Source organism: Choristoneura fumiferana, chromosome 18 (genome assembly GCF_025370935.1).
Source record: "Choristoneura fumiferana chromosome 18, NRCan_CFum_1, whole genome shotgun sequence".
Taxonomy (NCBI): Eukaryota; Metazoa; Arthropoda; class Insecta; order Lepidoptera; family Tortricidae; genus Choristoneura; species Choristoneura fumiferana.
Genome location: NC_133489.1, coordinates 3970396 through 3987953, shown reverse-complemented (window position 1 = coordinate 3987953; position 17558 = coordinate 3970396). Strand labels below are relative to the sequence as shown.

At 35.5% G+C, this 17558-nt stretch overlaps 2 protein-coding genes across 3 annotated transcripts in view; both read right to left on the bottom strand.

Annotated features, from left to right (window-relative positions):
• Nucleotides 1-6237: 6237 nt before the first annotated feature.
• LOC141438362 (uncharacterized) lies at nt 6238-10069 on the bottom strand. Its single transcript, XM_074102221.1, has 7 exons — nt 10009-10069; nt 8972-9229; nt 8540-8803; nt 8092-8280; nt 7655-7828; nt 7218-7391; nt 6238-6945 (listed from the first exon to the last, which is right to left on the bottom strand). The coding sequence occupies exons 1-7, from the start codon at nt 10067-10069 to the stop codon at nt 6779-6781; spliced, it is 1287 nt and encodes a 428-aa protein (XP_073958322.1). The 3' UTR covers nt 6238-6778.
• A 4905-nt stretch (nt 10070-14974) lies between these two features.
• Nucleotides 14975-17558, bottom strand: part of LOC141437791 (calcium and integrin-binding family member 2-like) — a 50694-nt gene continuing 48110 nt past the window's right edge. For both annotated transcript variants that reach the window (XM_074101304.1, XM_074101305.1), the window contains exons 4-5: nt 15872-15999; nt 14975-15231 (exon numbers count right to left, since the gene is read on the bottom strand). In XM_074101304.1, the coding sequence (XP_073957405.1) occupies nt 14994-15231; nt 15872-15999 (366 nt within the window). In that variant the 3' untranslated portion in view covers nt 14975-14993. The remainder of the gene's footprint in view (nt 15232-15871; nt 16000-17558) is intronic.

Sequence of the window (17558 nt, the reverse complement as noted above, 5' to 3'; positions counted from 1 at the left end):
GAGTTTACAGTGACCGTACTCGATAGCGACGGCGTAAATTATTTGTATGGAGAATTGTACAGCGTCTCTTAAAATAATTTACGCCGTCGCTATCGAGTACGGTCACTGTAAAACTCATGGTAGTGGTACTGAACGCTTGAGAAATTTTCTAACGTGTCTGTCAACCCATGTTAACATCGATGCGAGCAGCAGACTTTAAGCTAAAATAAAATTTCCACCGAGATACGGTAGGAGTCTAAAGGGGGCTACTAAAATAACATAAGTCAGCGGGACGACGAGATACTAAGTTCGAATTTCGCACTTCGTGTACCAGTAACTCTCGTGATATGGCGGACTGACGTAACTAGTACTTTGTAGTACGGCATATTGATGTCCAGATACGCTGTGCCAAATAACTAGACAAAATTTTCTTGGGCGTGATTAAATACGAGTACCTACCTATATTATGCTTGTGTTGTAACATGAATCCCGTCAATTGACGTATATATTACGGTGCTTGCTTTAATTACTCAAACGCTACACCCTGAAATCGTCTTTGAAAGCTACAGTATAAATAAATAAATAAATAAATAAATATCATGGGACACTTGACACCAATTGACCTAGTCCCAAACTAAGCAAAGCTTGTACTATGGATACTAGGCAACGGATAAACATACTTATATAGATAAATACATACTTAAATACATATTAAAACATCCAAGACCCGAGAACAAACATTCGTGTTATTCACACAAATATCTGCCCTGGTGGGATTCGAACCCAGGACCTCAAGCTTCATAGTCAGGTTCTCTAACCACTTAGCCATCCGGTCGTCCAAATTATAAGTATATTTTTAATAGTCCTATTTAGCATAATAATGATCCTTGTTTTTCATAATCTACAGGTATATTCAAAATTCAAAAATTCAAAGAATGTATTTTGAAAGGCATCTACGATTTGTCGTTGAGTGTATCAAAATCAAAGCGTTTATTCTGTAAGAAGGTATGCTGCGAAGCTTTTTTACTGATCACTTTTGTTATACTACCAACGCTTTCGGAAAGACTATCATTGCCAAGAAGACTACACCGCGCCCGCAAGAAACCTGGTAGAAAGAATTTTCAAAACAACATTTTCACATCACAAATCTCTTAACTAGTATTAAAGCTAGTAAAAATTGTAAATACCATCTATTATTACACAGCTTAAATAATGTATCGCACTAAGTATTGCAGTAAAATGTTTACTCCAAAAATATGCGTACGTAATACGAAAAACAATTATTAAGAAAGGAACTCAATGGGTTATTAAATTACGCTCGTCGGATATAGTTTTTGTGCAAATGGCATCATAATTATCAAATCGTTAATTATGAATGTAGAACTATTTAACCGATTTGCTAACCGTAATGCCACTTTATTTAATTAGTAATAATCGACTAAAATTTTGAATGAAAGAGTGAGGCTACAGGCAAGTAGGGAGTGGAATAGGGATGGTGATACCTTCCACTAGGCATGGGTAATGAGGGCTATCGTTTTTTGTCTCACTAGATGGCGCACTGTTGCGTGAGGTTTTTAAGTATGGCTTTCAAAGTCCGTTATTACGGGCGTGAAAACAAAGTTTAGAATAAAATCATATTTAATACACCTTAAAACCGTACCATAAAAATATCGAGCATGCAGTTTTTCATAGTTCCCGTTTTGTTCGGAAAAAAGGGAGGACAAAGGTTTCCGAAAGACAAAACTGTCTCAAAACACAGACATTCATTGCCCCGGAACGCATATTTGGCATAATTTATTTCAGATATTGCAAAATATTCACAAAATTATTCTAATTATAAATAATCCCGCGTAGCTCACCCAAAAACTATGAGATTTGACATTTCGGAGACCTCACGCTACACTAGCGCCTCTAGTGGCGAATTCATACGCGATAGCCCTCATTCGAGAAGTAATCTGGGCTTGTACTACGAAGTGCAAAATTCCGGCTTCGTGATACTTGGTATCGTGCCGTCCCTTTGACGGTAATTTTATTTAATACGAGAGTGAGAGGGACGGTACGATACGAATTTCGAATTTCGTAGTAGTCCCCCTGATTCAGTAAATCCTGTCAATCCAGTTTATTTTATGGTATCATTTAGGTTACCTAATGGTTTGCCGACAATTTTTACGCAGATTTTTGATTGGCAGACCACGTTTCGCCGAGTAACGCTACGCCGATGAATTTGTACGCAGATGTATTGTTTCGCAGACTAACGTTTCATAACTCAACCTTTAGTGGACTATTCAGTTGGCTTGTGAGTCTGTAAGCCTAACTACTATTAACAGAAATTCGTTTAGTCGATTAATCACTACACGTTTTCAACGTTTGCTCGAACAACTTTTCGCTTTGGAATTTGTATTTATTTTATATTGAACAAACAAAGTCGCGACGCCAGAAGTTTGGTTCTGGCACTCGCCGGCCGTTGATGCGCTCGCTTCGCTCGCTCGGCTCGTGCGTTGTTGATCGCAATTCTACCTAGGCGCTATAACATTCCTCCTCGCGGACGCTCGTCGTCGCACCTAACTACTCATTTTGACGCCATATGATAACTCTGCTTATCGTGTTTCGGCGAACAGTTGTTCGGTTAACTAAAGTAATTAGATTGACTGTTGCAGGTTGATGCATTGCGTTTAACACAACGTTTGATGCATAAAACAACCGAACGCTTAAACTTGTTTTTATTTGACACAAAATTATCTCAATAATAATTACATTTCTTAAAATAGCAATAGTATCCATAAAACCTTAAACAATCATTGAACACATGATTAACACAGTCAGTTCATGTAACTGTCTTTTTAAGAATGTTTGACGCTTGACGTCCTTAAGTTTTTGTGGCAATGTCAATTTTAAATTCCGACTAGAACTTGAACCGACGGACTAGTCGCTCTTTGTTTGAAGGCTGCTGGTAGAAGCTGGATGCGTTGAGCCGACGACAGAGCGCAATGGCGCATTGGAGGAGGTCTATGTCCAGCAGTGGACTGCTAGAGGCATGGCTACGCTGATGATGATGAGTCACTGTCAGCGAACTCCAACTTCTTGGGCTTTAAGTGCTCTTGCAGTCGCTTATGCCGTATCTCGGCCAAGTCTTCAACAGGGACATATTTCCCGTAAACTCTCTGGATGGTTTCGAGCGGCAGGGGGTAAGCGTCTTAGGATTTGGAGGCCGCTTCGCTTTGCATTCTGTTGACAAACAAAAACAGTTAAGATATTTTTTTCATCATTGTATCCGTGATCACCATTGTCAATGGAAGACGTTCATTGTTGAATAAAAATATAGAACGCTATAATGACGACAACTCGCCGGTTGCATATCCCACTAATATTATCTATATTATATTATAAAAACCTTCGAAAGTTTGTAAGTCTGTTTGTGACTCCATCACGTCTAAACCGGTAAATCGATTTAGACGAAATTCAGTACACAGATAGTGTGTCCCGGGGCCTTACTAATCGGGGCCTTGCCATTTTCCGGGATTAAAACTGTGCTATGTCCTTGCATAGAATAGTTTTAATCCTGGAAAATAACATAGTGACATAACATCTGTTATTGGCTTTCTGTTCAGTACCTAAGACCTAATATAATGTACTGTATTGCTGTTGATGCCCCAAATAAATAAAATAAAATAAAATAATGATATAGCGATAGCCGAATTCTACGCAGATGTAGTCTAGGGTAACGGCTAGTATTAAAATAAAAATCTTACCAGTTCTTAAATCCACGACATTATTGTAAAAATCTACAGCTATAAACTCGTTGCTGTAATCCATTTTTGTTTTTAGCAAAGTTAGAAAGTGAGTTTCCGAAGTAAGTGAGAATATATCAAAACTAAACACACTAAACAACGTGATAGGAGAGAAGTGGGTGATTTGTGAATGATTTGGATTTTGTTTTGCTTCTTTTTATATGGTTTTTGTGTAAAGTAATTTAGGTTGTTTGTGTCATATTGCAGGTAGTATTTTCGTAAAGTAAACTAATTATTATTTTATTTTTGCGCCGGTCAATAGCTAATGGGTTAATTCATTTAGATAGCAAAACTCATTAACGTTCAGGTATTACAGGTAGGACATTCCCGAAATTGGGTTCCGTAGCAATTACGCAAAAAAATAAGTAATATTTAGAAATAAGTAATTTCGTATTTTGTACGGAATATTCCAAGTTTAGGTATAATTTATACCTTAAGCTGCTATTTACTCTTAAACTACTAATAAATCTCAAGAAAACTTAACCGTTATAGTTTTCCTTGTAAATTTGTTATACTTACTACCATGTTGAATTCATCAACATCATCATCATCATCTCAACCGTAGGACGTAGGATTTGGAAACTTGTATATTTTTAGTTTAATTTCTAGTCACAGGCCCGCCACGTCGAAGTTCCCAAGATAATCCCATAGGCCCTATTGCATAGAGCTCACGGGAATGGAAGCGATACAAGCCCTGCATGACATGAGTGCGTGTGAGCTAATTTTGGAGGCGGCAGGCGTGAGCTTGCGTTTGGGATCCAAAAGCTTAATGGATAGGCACTTGACCTGAACTGAAATGTATTTTTCAAAATCTTATTATTATAATTATTATTTTAATTTATGACGGTGGAAGCATGAACGTAGATAAATTAGTTAAATGTTTAGTTTTAGTTTTATAACCAAGGGACCCTATACATCCCTGTATTATTATTGTTCTTTTCATGTAATTTTTCTTTATTTGTATACTGAAGTTTTTAAGTATTTTATTTTTAATTATTTTATTTAGAAAAAAAAGACTGCCAAGTTTCTTGCGGCGCATTCTCCTTGGCAATGATGGTCTTTCTGAAAGCGCTGGTAGTTTAAAAAAATGACGTGTAATAGATCCCATTGCAGCCTATATTTACCTACTGAATAAATGATTTGAAATTTGAGTTTGAAATTTGAAATACAGGACGTTTAAAAAATAATCGAAAAAGTTATCAAATTCTAATAGCCCATGCGTAAATATCTGTGACCACGGAAATGAGACGGTTGAAACGCTCGAATTATGACCCCTCTCATAGCAAGGGCCCTGAGGGGCTACTACGAATTTCGAAAATCTAAGTTGATATCGTACCGTCACTCTCACTCTGGTTTTAAATAATATAAGCGGCAACGGGACAGCAAGACACGAAGTTCGAATTTTGCACTTCGCAGTAAAGGGTACAGACGTAAGCTGACCCCTGTTTAATAAAAGTTACAACTGCTACAATTTTACATAATTGCTCAGTTTCTCATACAAAAAAGTGACAATTATGTAGAATTGTAGCACTTGTAACTTTTATTAAATGGGGCCTGATGCCCTAGGTATTGAACTGTTAATTTTTTTAAGCGTCTGCCTATTGAATCGGAGAATCGAACTAGGAACGTGTCAAAATGAATAAAGTTTAAAATGAATAATTAACGAAACACATAATGTTTGTTTGATATAAACGTAATTTTCGGTGAAACTAGTGATTATTACAACTTTTTAGTATCCTGTAATCCACAAATTGGTTTAGGTTACTAAGGTTAAGTTTGTTTTATCCAACAGGATGTAAACATGTCAATTTCTGAAAAAAATGCAGTGTATCGAATGACCAATGACCATTATGCATTTCGTCCATTTTTTTTAACATTATGTATTTTGATACGTACCTATTCAATCAAATTGCTATTTTGGCTTTTCGCAGAAATATTATTTCCAAATGTTTCATTTTCTAAACTGTTTTATTTCCCAAGTCTCGATTTTGTCCGAAACAAAAAAATTCTCAGTGTATTTACTCGTAACCGTAAGAACGGTTTTAAAGAACACAGTAGGTTAAACTTGGTTTGGCTTGGTATTTAGGTAAATGTAAACAAAACGAGATTTATGATATGAAAGCTTCGAAAAAAAATAACGCAATTTGGGTAATGAAACATGTGGGAATAATCTCGCGGAAAGGAGAGAACCTACACTACAGCCAAAGAAACTGCATCGCGTAAAAGAGTAGAAACTCCTACTAATATCAAATTGACATTTCAGACATTTGCCAAATAAATAATAGCTAAATTGATTATGAAAAGGTCCGAGCTTGGTATGCAATTCAGTTTCTTCAACTGTACAAATAATTTAGGTACCTACGCTAGTGAAGTATGAAGAAAAACAATTTAGTTTTACAAACACACTTTATTAAAAAAGAAATAACATTACAATTGTATCTTCAATTACTTAGACGTAAGTACACAAATAAATACACATATACTTAAGTGATAAAATGTTAAGCAATCACAAGTACTTAATTATAAAATATACAAAGAAAGATATTGTCACGTAATAGTCCCAACTCAGCATGATGTCAACTTTGCAGCCGATGCTGGTCTTCCGTTGGAACCATTTACACACAAACAAGCACAATTACTAACCCATATAAATAAACGATTTTCTAAGATATGTACTGCCTTATATTATCGATATAAAAATCCTTAACTACCTACAGAATAAAAGTAAATAACTTACTTAAATCTTTATATGTACATGTATGTATATACTATTATGACAATAAATTAATTCGGCTAAGTATGACGTGTTGCAAAAACACTTAACGTATCACATGTAGCTTTTAAATCAACGAGACGAGATGTCAAAGTTGAGGATTTTGCACACCGCGTTTTTTTTAACGCGCCGTCGACGCACGTTTGTACAAACGCGATACGCAAGCAAAAGCTGCGCTCTACGGGAAGAAAAACGCGGTGTGCAAAGGCTTATAAATTTATCTACTCCGAATATGGTTTTACGCATCGCGATATGCATTTAAGCGTTGTCGACGTAGCTTTGGCTTCGGGTGATAAGGAAAGAACTTCTCGTACTCTTTTTTTACGGTTTTTACATCCATAAGTAACGCAGGCTCTTTTATGGGACACAGGTGGGTCGTAACTGAAGACCACGTTTCACTGCATTCTGTGGGCAAACAAAAGTTACATGATTAATAAAATAATTTGTACCTTATTTTATTCAAAAAGTGGGGGACACCATTTTTTTATCTGCAAGATATTCTGGGTTGGATTGTAAACATATAAAAGCGAAGAAACGATCGTTACAGTGTAATGAGATGTAACTATAAACAAAAAACAACTCATTCATAACGTAATGCTTACGTAGTACACCGTGCAATATTCAGAGATCAACTACAGGGAAATATAAATAAGCTAAAGATTAAAAGATACACCTACCATTCATTTCAACATCCGCAGTATTAGGACTACTCATCGATTCATCAATGTATAGTCTTCCTGGACTGGGTGTGGAGTCACGAGAATCAGCGTACTCGTTGCTAAAATCATTTATGGGACGCAAGGGCGCAGTGATCGGCATCCTTGCAGTCGAAGACCACGTATCACTTGATTCTGGGGGGAAAAATTTAACATGAATAATAAAAAACTGTTTTTAAGCCTAAATTGAATAAATCAAAGTGAGGACACAACTTTTTGTATTCAACGAATATGGGTTAACAATGGGATGTAATGTAACATAAGCAAAGAAACAACTCATTCTTAACCGTAACAACGTAATGTAATTTAAGTAATGCAACACTGTTTACACAGTACATCGTGCAATTTTTAGAGTTCAATGAAAGGAAAAAAAAATCTAAAGTTTAAAAAATACACACCATTCATTTCGACATCTGCAGTATTAGGACTACTCATCGATTCATCAATGTCTAGTCTATCTGAAATGGGCGTCGAGTCACGAGAATCAGCGTCCTCGTCATTCAAGTCATTTATGGGACTCAAAGGTGCAATGATAGGCATTCTTGTAGTCGAAGACCACGCCTCGCTGTATTCTGGGGGCAAACAAAAGTTATATATTTAATAAAATTGTTTTAAGCTATAATTTAATTGAACAAAGTGGGTACACAATTTTTTTTATCTGCAAGGTATACAGGGTATCTGTGGTATGTAACACATAAGCGAATATATAATTCGTTCATAATGTAACAATATGATTAATGTAACAACATATGCTTTGTGTACACGTCAGTACACCGTATATACTATATTCAGAGAGCAGTTAAAGGAAAACATGAGGGTTGAAAAATACACTTACCATTAATTTTAGAAAAAGTGTTTAGAGTTATCGTCAAGTTCTCATAATCTACGGATTCATCAATAAAAAGTCTTCCTGGACTGGGCGTGGAGTCTCGAGAACCAGCGCACTCGTCATCAAAGTAATTTATGGGATACAAGGGCGCAATAACCGACATTCTTGTAGTCAAAGACCACGTCACGCTGCATTCTGTGGGTCAAAAAATATTAATTTAATAAAAAAAAAAACGAAAACCAGAATATTAATTTCACTCGGTACTCGTTATTAACCTGAAGATTCTAATGAGAAAGAAAAAGAAAAACGATCTTCTATTTCAAATTTCGAACGACATTAGTAAATTAGTTTAGGCGTTACAGGACAATAACGAAATGTGACATATTATTATTTTAATGAAGAAAAGTTGTTCATCCACAGTTCATCGTTAAGAAAATTTAAAAGTTTAACGTACCATCATTGTTCGGGAGAGTCAGAAGACAACTCGTTGTCAAATTTTCTTTGGATTCGTCGGTGTACAGTCTCCCGGGACTAGGCGTAGAGTCACGGGAATCAGTGTACTCTTCATATACAAGTGGTACGGAATCATACACGTTTGAGACTTTTGATATAGAGTTATCATACTCTTGATTTATTTGTTCCACTGTTTTTACACGTATAAGTGATGGGTAATGGATTGTTGAAGATCTTAGTTTCGATGACCACGCCACGTGGCAATCTGTGGGCAAACAATAGCGAATGAGTTTTAGAAAATCAGTAGTATTTTAATATTAGTGATATATTTAATTCTAGTGACATATTATTATTTTAATGAAGAAAATTTGTTCATCCACAGTTCACAGTTCAGAGATTAAGAAAGTTAAAAAAGTTTAAAAGTTTAACGTACCATCATTGTTCGGGAGAGTCAGAGGACTACTCGTTGTCAAATTTTCTCTGGATTCGTCGGTGTACAGTCTCCCGGGACTAGGCGTAGATTCACGGGAATCAGTGTTCTCTTCATATACAGGTGGTACGGAATCATACACGATTGATACTTTTGATATAGAGTTATCGTACTCTTGATTGATTTGTTCCACTGTTTTTACATGTATTGGGTAATGGATTGTTGAAGATCTTAGTTTCGATGACCACGCCACGTTGCAATCTGTGGGCAAACAATAGCGAATTAGTTTTAAAAGATCAGTAGTATTTTAATATTAGTGATATATTTAATTTTTGTGACATATTATTATTTTAATGAAGAAAATTTATTAATCCACAGTTCACAGTTTAGAGCATAAGAAATTTAAAAATTTCGTGTGGTCGTACATAAAATCAAAATAAGCTTGTTTAGGCTCACAAGATTCTAACGTTGGACCAATATAAGCCTATGCAGGCTTACAAAATACTTACTTAAAAGCGATATTAGCCTAAGGCAGCTTAAATTAGTTTTGTAAAGATTATTGTAAATGCGAACAGTATTCAATAAGACTGATATTAGGACGATGTTAAAATAAATACGCTTATAATTTGTGCCCAAATCCAGGCTTATACGATGATATAAAATCAATATTAGAGTGAAAATTTATAGTCTTGAGATGGTTGTAAGAAGGATTTTGCTGGTTGGGAATGACCACGTCACGTGGCAATCTGTGGGCAAAAAAATAGCAAATTAGTTTTAAAAGATCAATAGGTAAAACGTTTATTTATTTTGGTACTGCAAACTAAATCAGACAAGGTTACAGAAATACAAAAAGCAGTCCCTGGCCTAGTGGTAAACTTTGGTCTTTTCAGAAGAGGATAAGTAGTGGGCACTTATCCGGGCTCGCACATCTGAACCTTTCAAAATTATATTTGAAACACAAATATTAACAAACTTCTTGACTACAAAGAAATTTCACATTTTTACAAAATAAAATGCAATAGAAGTTCAAAAATACATACCCATATTGTTCACGAGAGTGTTGGTTAGGGTGTTGACCGTATTAAAGTTACTTTTAGCCATCTTAGCACAACACACAGAAATATCGCAAAAACGTGGTGAGAACAAAATCAATAAAATATTTGCCACAATTCGACAACGCACTTGTTGACAGTAGTAAAGAAATTATAATACTGATAAAAATTTTGCAAAGCTTATTTTTCTATGGAGTAATGACGCAAAAATGGTGGGATTATTTCAAATTATAAATGAGCAAACTCATTAAATCGATAATTAGGGTTGCAAAGATGCTATTCCGGTTAGTTTTAAGCAATTATCAATAGGCACATTTATAAAGAAGGGTTCATAGTTTTCTATTACCTCTTAAATTACAGGTTTACAGCTTACGACATACTAAATGGATAAACCCACACCCTCTGAATGCATCAGGCCCTTTACTACCAAGTGCAAAATTGGAACTTTGTGTCTTGCCGTCCCGCTGACGCTTATATTATTTAAAACGAGACTGAGAGGGACAGTACCATACGAACTTTGATTTTCGAATTTCTTAGTAGCCCCTCAGCTCTGACCGCTTGAGAAATATTCTAACGTGTCAACCCTTGTTAACATTGATGCGAGCAGCAGACTTCAAGCCAAAATAAAATTTCCACCGAGACACGGTAGGAGCATAAAGGGGGGCTATTATGAAATTCGAAAATCGACGTTCGTATCGTACCGTCCCTCTCACTTTCGTATTAAAATTACTGTAAGCGGGACGGCACGATACGAGGTTCGAATTTTGCGCTTTGTAGTACAGGCCCAGATTACTTCTCGGAGATGGAATCACCCATGCCTAGTGGTAGGTATCACCATCCCTATTCCTCTCCCTACTTACCTACAGCCTCACTCTTTCATTCAAAATTTCAGTCGATTAATATTAATTTAATAAAGTGGCATTACGGTTAGCAAATCGGTTAAACAGTTCTACATTGATAATTGATTTGATAATTATGATAACATTTACACAAAAACTATACCCGACGAGCATAATTAAATAACCCATTGAATTCCTTTCTTATTAATTGTTTTTTGTATTACGTACATATATTTTTGGAGTAAAAATTTTGCTACAATACTTATTGCGATACATTATTTAAGCTGTGTAATAATAATGGTATTTACCATTTTTATTAGCTTTAATACTAGTTAAGAGATTTGTGATATGATATTATTTTTGTTTTGTAAGTTCTTTCTACCAAGTAGTCTTTTTGGCAATGATAGTCTTTCTGAAAGCGCTTGGTGGTATAAAAAAAGTAATCAGTAAAAATTCTGATTCAGTAAATCCTGTCAATCCAGTTTATTTCATGGTATCATTTTATTCTATTGCAGGAGGACTGATGTCTAATTTATAAAAGTAAATAAATATAAATGCAGATAATTACATAGAAGCACTCGGTTGTTTTATGCGATAAACGCTGTGTTAAACGCAATGCGTTTGACGCACATCAATTTGCGTCAGATAATCTAATTACCAAACATTGTCTCACGCGGTGAGCGCAGCCGGTAAGCTCATGTTTGGTAATTAGATTGTCTGATGCAGATTGATGCATTGCACAGCGTTTATTGCATAAAATAACCGAGCGCTTAAACTTTTTTTTAATGACATAAAAGTATCTTAATAATCTATCTATGTCCTCGCATAGAATAGTTTTAATCCTGGAAAATGACAGTGAGATAGCGATAGCGAATTCTACGCAGACGGCGTCTCGGGTAACGGCTAGTGCTCGTATTAAAATAAAAATCTTACCAGTTCTTAAATCCACGACATTTTTGTAAAAATCTACAGCTATAAACTCGTTGCTGTAATCCATTTTTGTTTTTAGCAAAGTTAGGAAGTAAGTTTCCGAAGAAAGTGAGAATATTTCAAAACTAAACAACGTGATAGCAGAGGTGGGTGATTTGTGAATGATTCGGATTTTGTTTTGCTTCTTTTTATATGGTTTTTGTGTAAAGTAACTTAGGTTGTTTGTGTCAAATTGCAGGTAGTATTTTCGTAAAGTAAACTAATTATTATTTTATTTTTGCGCCGGTCAATACCTAATGGGTTAATTCATTTAGATAGCAAAACTCATTAACGTTCAGGTAAATAGATTAGTGAACAATGGCAGGAAACGATTCTAAGTAAAACATTAACTAAATAATTCGCCCTTTAATACTTAACACTTTCGAATAATGACAGTAAAAAATACGTTGTGCTGTTTTTGCATTGATGGTGAGCAAAAATAAAAGGACGGTTATACAGGGTGTTCACGGTTATGCCTCATGGAGGGAATAGTAGATTGTTCAACAAGGGAGGAAAGAACCAATATCACACGAGGTAACTTGGCACCCGAGCATAGCGAGGGTACCAATATTTGGAGTGTGATATTGGTGTTTTTGCCGAGAATTTCGACTACAAGGAAAGTAAAAAATATATGTAAGTAGGTATATGAGAAAAAATTCTCAAATAAAAAAAATGAAAGAATTTGTACAATTCATAAAAGACAATGTGACATTCTTTTAAGTGTAAGGTCGAAAGTCAATGAAATGACCATTAAAAAAAAGAATTGATTTTATTTTTAGCAATAATTCATTTTAACAAAATTTAAAGTGTTCAATATAATGATTAGAGACAAACAGTACATAAAATAAAATCTATCCAATTGAACCAAGGAGTTTAGCTGTTAGGTACAGAGATAGGCTGTGTGGACATAGGTGAAGACCAAAAAGTTGCACACCGTTAAAGCTGCGTTAGCAGGTATTTATAATTACTATTATTTTTTCCATTGTGACACGAAAATTATCCATACAAATAGGTATTATTTGCATTATAAAATTTGTAGTATGACTAATTAAGAAAAAACACAATAATTATGTCAGGTATATTAATATAATAAAATTAATTAATTCTACGTATGTGTTCCATTCACATCTAATGCCTTTTTATTTTTTCTTTTATTTCTAGCCTTGGGAAGAAAATTATTTTTCCGCCCTGCTGTAAGATATGATTTGTCTTACTTTCCGAGTATGTATTTTTTCTCATGTACTTACATATATTTTTTACTTTTCTTGTAGTTGAAATGAAAAGTAGTGTTTAATTTAACTCTGGAAAAACACCCAATATCACACTCGGAATATAGGTAAGTTCTCTCGTGTGATATTGTTTCTTTTCCTCCCGTGTTGAACAATCTACTATTTCTGAATGAGAGGTGTGAAAAGTATCTTTTATATCATAAATAGACAATTTTGTGTGAAAAAAGTGTTTTAGGGTTCCTTACCTCAAAAGGAAAAAACGAAACCCTTATAGGATCACTTTGTTGTCCGTCCGTCGGTCCGTTGGTATGTCAAGACCCTTTATCTCGGGAATACGAGGATATAATCGAGTTGAAATTAAAACCATTATAAATCTACAGTCTCTTGAAGCTGTGAAAATTGATATATATATTATACCAAAGTTTTTATTTCTAGGTTGTTTGTGTCATATCGCAGGTAGTATTTTCGTAAGCTAATTATTATTTTATTTTTGCTCGGTTCAATAGCTAATGGGTTCATTAATTTAGATAGCAAAACTCATTAATGTCCAGGTACATTAGTAAACAATGGCAAGAACGATTATAATTAATACTTATACTAACAATTCACTCCTTAATAACACTTTGGAATAATAAAACAATTACGACAGGGTGGTTTTGCATCGGCGACCAAAAATAAACGCTCGGTTATACAGGGTGTAGGTAAAGATAATAAAATAATCTGGTAGTAAAATTCTGGTGCATTGGCCACGATCGCCGCAGGACGTAACTCTTCAACGGTTAATGTCAATTCAACTCAACTTCAACTTGAAACATCGTACGGATACGAATTACGAATTACACTTGTGTTTCATACGTCAAATCCAATTTCAAAGTATATGTACCTACTACTCATACGTCAAAGATTAGCATGTGAGGTCATCTTGAAAGATGTTCGGTGCAAAATCTATAAGGTAAACGTCCGAGTACTTGACTCGCTCATGTCCAATAGACGACAACCAGCTAGTAATGACTTACATAAGATTAAAGATGCCAACTTTTGGGGCAGTAACAACGTGCACTCGTATTACCTTACAGGTACCTATGTTCTTTCTTTTCCAAAATACTGAATGAAATATTATGATTTAAGATTTAATATTCTGGTACCGTATAGAACCATCTTACATAACCAGCACTGGAAGGACCAAAATATTTGAAAGAAAAAAAGAAAAAAATTAATTGCTCATAAAAAGAACCACATATTGATGAGAAGGTACATGCTCAGCTATGAGGCAAAAGGTTCAGGCTCAGCATGCGCGGTGAGGACTATGCTGCACCGCGCTGATTTTCAGCCTGCACCTTTACACAGCGTACAGATATTTCCTACTATTTAGAGATATTTCCTACTTCAATCGGTAATGTATAGGTAGATTCACGATGACGCGTGCCGTGGTTCTTATTGCAATGTCATTAATGTCTAATTTTGGCAAAATCACTTGTCTTCGTGGATAGCACTAGGTATAATTGGTTACTTTTACTATTAATTTAAGTTCGGAAAAATAAGGTACGACGGCGAGCGAAGCAGGAGGACTGTTAGGTTCAATTGTTCCATATCTTCATATACAATATTCCTCCACGTTAGGTTTGTCAAATAATAATAATAATATCTGAATAAATAAAAAAAATCCTTGCAATTTAGAAATTGCGACCATAACGCGAGGCGCGAGCCAATCGCAAGCAAGCGCAGCGGTCGGCGAAGCGCCAGGACCTTATTAAGTATTTTAGGTAATCATTTGATGAAAGATGTGGAAGTCAAGAGGAGAGGCCTTTGCCCAGCAATGGGACACAGTTATAGGCTAAATATAATAATAATTTGGCCCTTACCAGTGATGGTTACGTAAGATGGTTATATATAGAAAAAGGGGGATTAAAACACCAATAAAACACCAGCAATTTATTCACACACGTATATGAAAAGTGGACAGAAAGTCTGGCGCTCGCACGACGACGTGCTCAAAGTCCATGAAGGACAGCTTCCCGTCCCCATCCACGTCCGCTTCGTCCAGCACGCTGGCCACTATGTCTGTCCGTTCCTGCAGCTGCAACTCCCCCCTGGTGAGGAGACGGGTGGCTTCAAGGAGGTCTTCGCGGCCGATGAACATATCGTCATCCAGGTCGTAGATGCGGAAGGCGTACCTGAAAAGGAGACGAATATGAATAAGTTTTGGTATTTTCGAGATATATTCCGCTGGATTTAAGGAGTAACAATAAAACAGGCAAGTGTGAGGCGTACTCGCACACCGAGGGTTCCGTGCGAAAGTGTAGGTGTTAAGTATTAAGGTAAGAGTTTTCCTTTAATTCTGTCTGTCTGTCTGCATGTTTGTGGCACTGTACTTGAATTGATTCCGATGTATTTTTTTTTAAGTAAAAGCAAAATATTAAGCTGTTTTTGAGTTATTTGACTAAACGACAATGTCAATAATTTAATATCTAAAATTACATAAATGTCAAGTTTCAAGATATATATTGAAGTAGTCAGAAATAATATAAATTAGATTAACAATAACATAAAAAATAAAATACTAAGGGGCTGTTTCACCATCCATTGATTAGTGTTAACTGACGGTTAAATGTGATGCCGTCTCCGTCTATTCGAACAAAACAAATAGAGACAGCATCACATTTAACCGTCAGTTAACACTAATCAATGGATGGTGACACAGCCCCTAAGAATGTCAAGTAATGAGATAAGATTAGTTCTCCAATAGGGATCGTCAAACAAAAGATATGTTTTTTTTTTATCACCGTTATGAACAGAAGTAGGGCTTCTACTTACCAAGCCTTGATGTCCCGGGGTGCAGCCTCGCTGAACACGGACATCATGTCTAAGAAGTCCTCGAACGTGAGGTTCCCCGTCCCGTCGTGAGAGAACACCTCGCAGATTCGACGCTTGAACGGGTTCTCCTGTGAACAAGAAGGCATCAATTTTAAACTAAAAAAAAAATAGATTGTTCAATAAGGGACAAAACAAGCCATGAAGTTAATTCATCCTTAATATAATTAAACAGATTCATATTCGTAATCATTAATCGTGTTTCACGAAATTAAGTTGTGTTTTTTAAATATTTTTGCACAGTTGTCATTTTGAGGTTATTTCCACGCCCTAAAAGTGTCTATAGAAAATCCCTGAAAATGGCGATAATCCTCTATTCGCAAACACCGCGATTATGTTATGTTTATGGGTTTCCAGCGTAAATTAAAAAAAAACTTTAATTCCTAGAGATTAATAAGGAGCTTTAGCCCCGATATGCAGAGACCAAAGTTTAAGAGCATGAGAAGTGAAAAATTTTTTAAGCCCCCACACAAAACGTGGGTTGTGATAATTTTTACATCAATGTTTGTCTGTTTGTTTCATCGTAGCTCTCAAGCAGATGAACCGATTTCAATTGGTTTTTTTTTACGTGAAAGTTAGTTTTCTTGCGGTGGTTATTTTTTAAGGCAGTCGATTTTTTAATTTATGAACGCCAATGTTTTTTTTCTAGTATTAACTGCACAATGTTATCAAATCAAACAAAATATCCATAAAATTAAATTAAACAGTCTAGTTATCCAGTTATCCACTTGACAGACCGACGATAGCTTCGTTGAGTTTCTTGCCGGATTCTTCTCAACAGAGGCACACAGAGGCGCTACTGCAAAACTCGCAAATCGAAGCTCGTATCGCACTGTCCCTTTCACTCGCGTATTAAATGACATAAGCGTCAGCAGGACGGCAACATACGAAGTTCGAGTTTTGCACTTCGTGTTATAGTGCCTGAGGTTTTTCCGAACCGGTGGTAGCAAGGTTTTTGACATTCATGAGTGCTCGTTATAGCCTAAATTGTATAAAGATATTTTGACTTTGACTTTGACTTTGATAGCAAGGTATCCAAAACCAAAATGTTGTTGTTGTTGTTGTAACTCTTTATTGTACATAAAACATATGAAAATTACAACTAACAAGAGAAAGAGATGTACAAAGGCGAACTATCCCTTAAAGGGATCTCTTCCAGTTAACCTTTGAGCGATTGAAAGGACAACAGAAACAAGAGTAGACACTACAATTGAAAGATAAAAGAATATTTTTTTTTAAATTAACCTAAACAATACATCAAAAATAAGAAATAAATACCTACACATACATATATTGGTACACACTAATACACAACAATAAATAAACACTAAACTAATACATATCAATATCAATAGACTACATAATTATAAACTACATGTAAATAAACATACATACGCATACACAAAAAAAACAGAGAACATAACAATAACAACTATTTCAAAATCAAATGCTTCAACCCGTCCGTCGATACTTTAGCTTAGTGTCATAAAGTTCAAGTGGTTATATTCAAAGTTTCCCTTATATCAGGCCTGTTGGATTAGCATGCTTAAGGCGATGTCACGCGCCAGTACCTACTCTAATCAGTCTTGCGGTGTGTGGTTCAGACATCATTTATTCCTGCAATTTGTAC

What these genes read in the sequence shown, in the direction of transcription:
- LOC141438362 (XM_074102221.1), bottom strand. Translation starts at nt 10,069, where the DNA reads ATGGCTAAAAGTAACTTTAATACGGTCAACACCCTAACCAACACTCTC. An exon ending in GACTCTCCCGAACAATGATG is followed by an intron (nt 8,804 to 8,971) that starts GTACGTTAAACT and finishes GTTTGCCCACAG; the next exon opens with ATTGCCACGTGGCGTGGTCA. An exon ending in GACTCTCCCGAACAATGATG is followed by an intron (nt 8,281 to 8,539) that starts GTACGTTAAACT and finishes TTTGACCCACAG; the next exon opens with AATGCAGCGTGACGTGGTCT.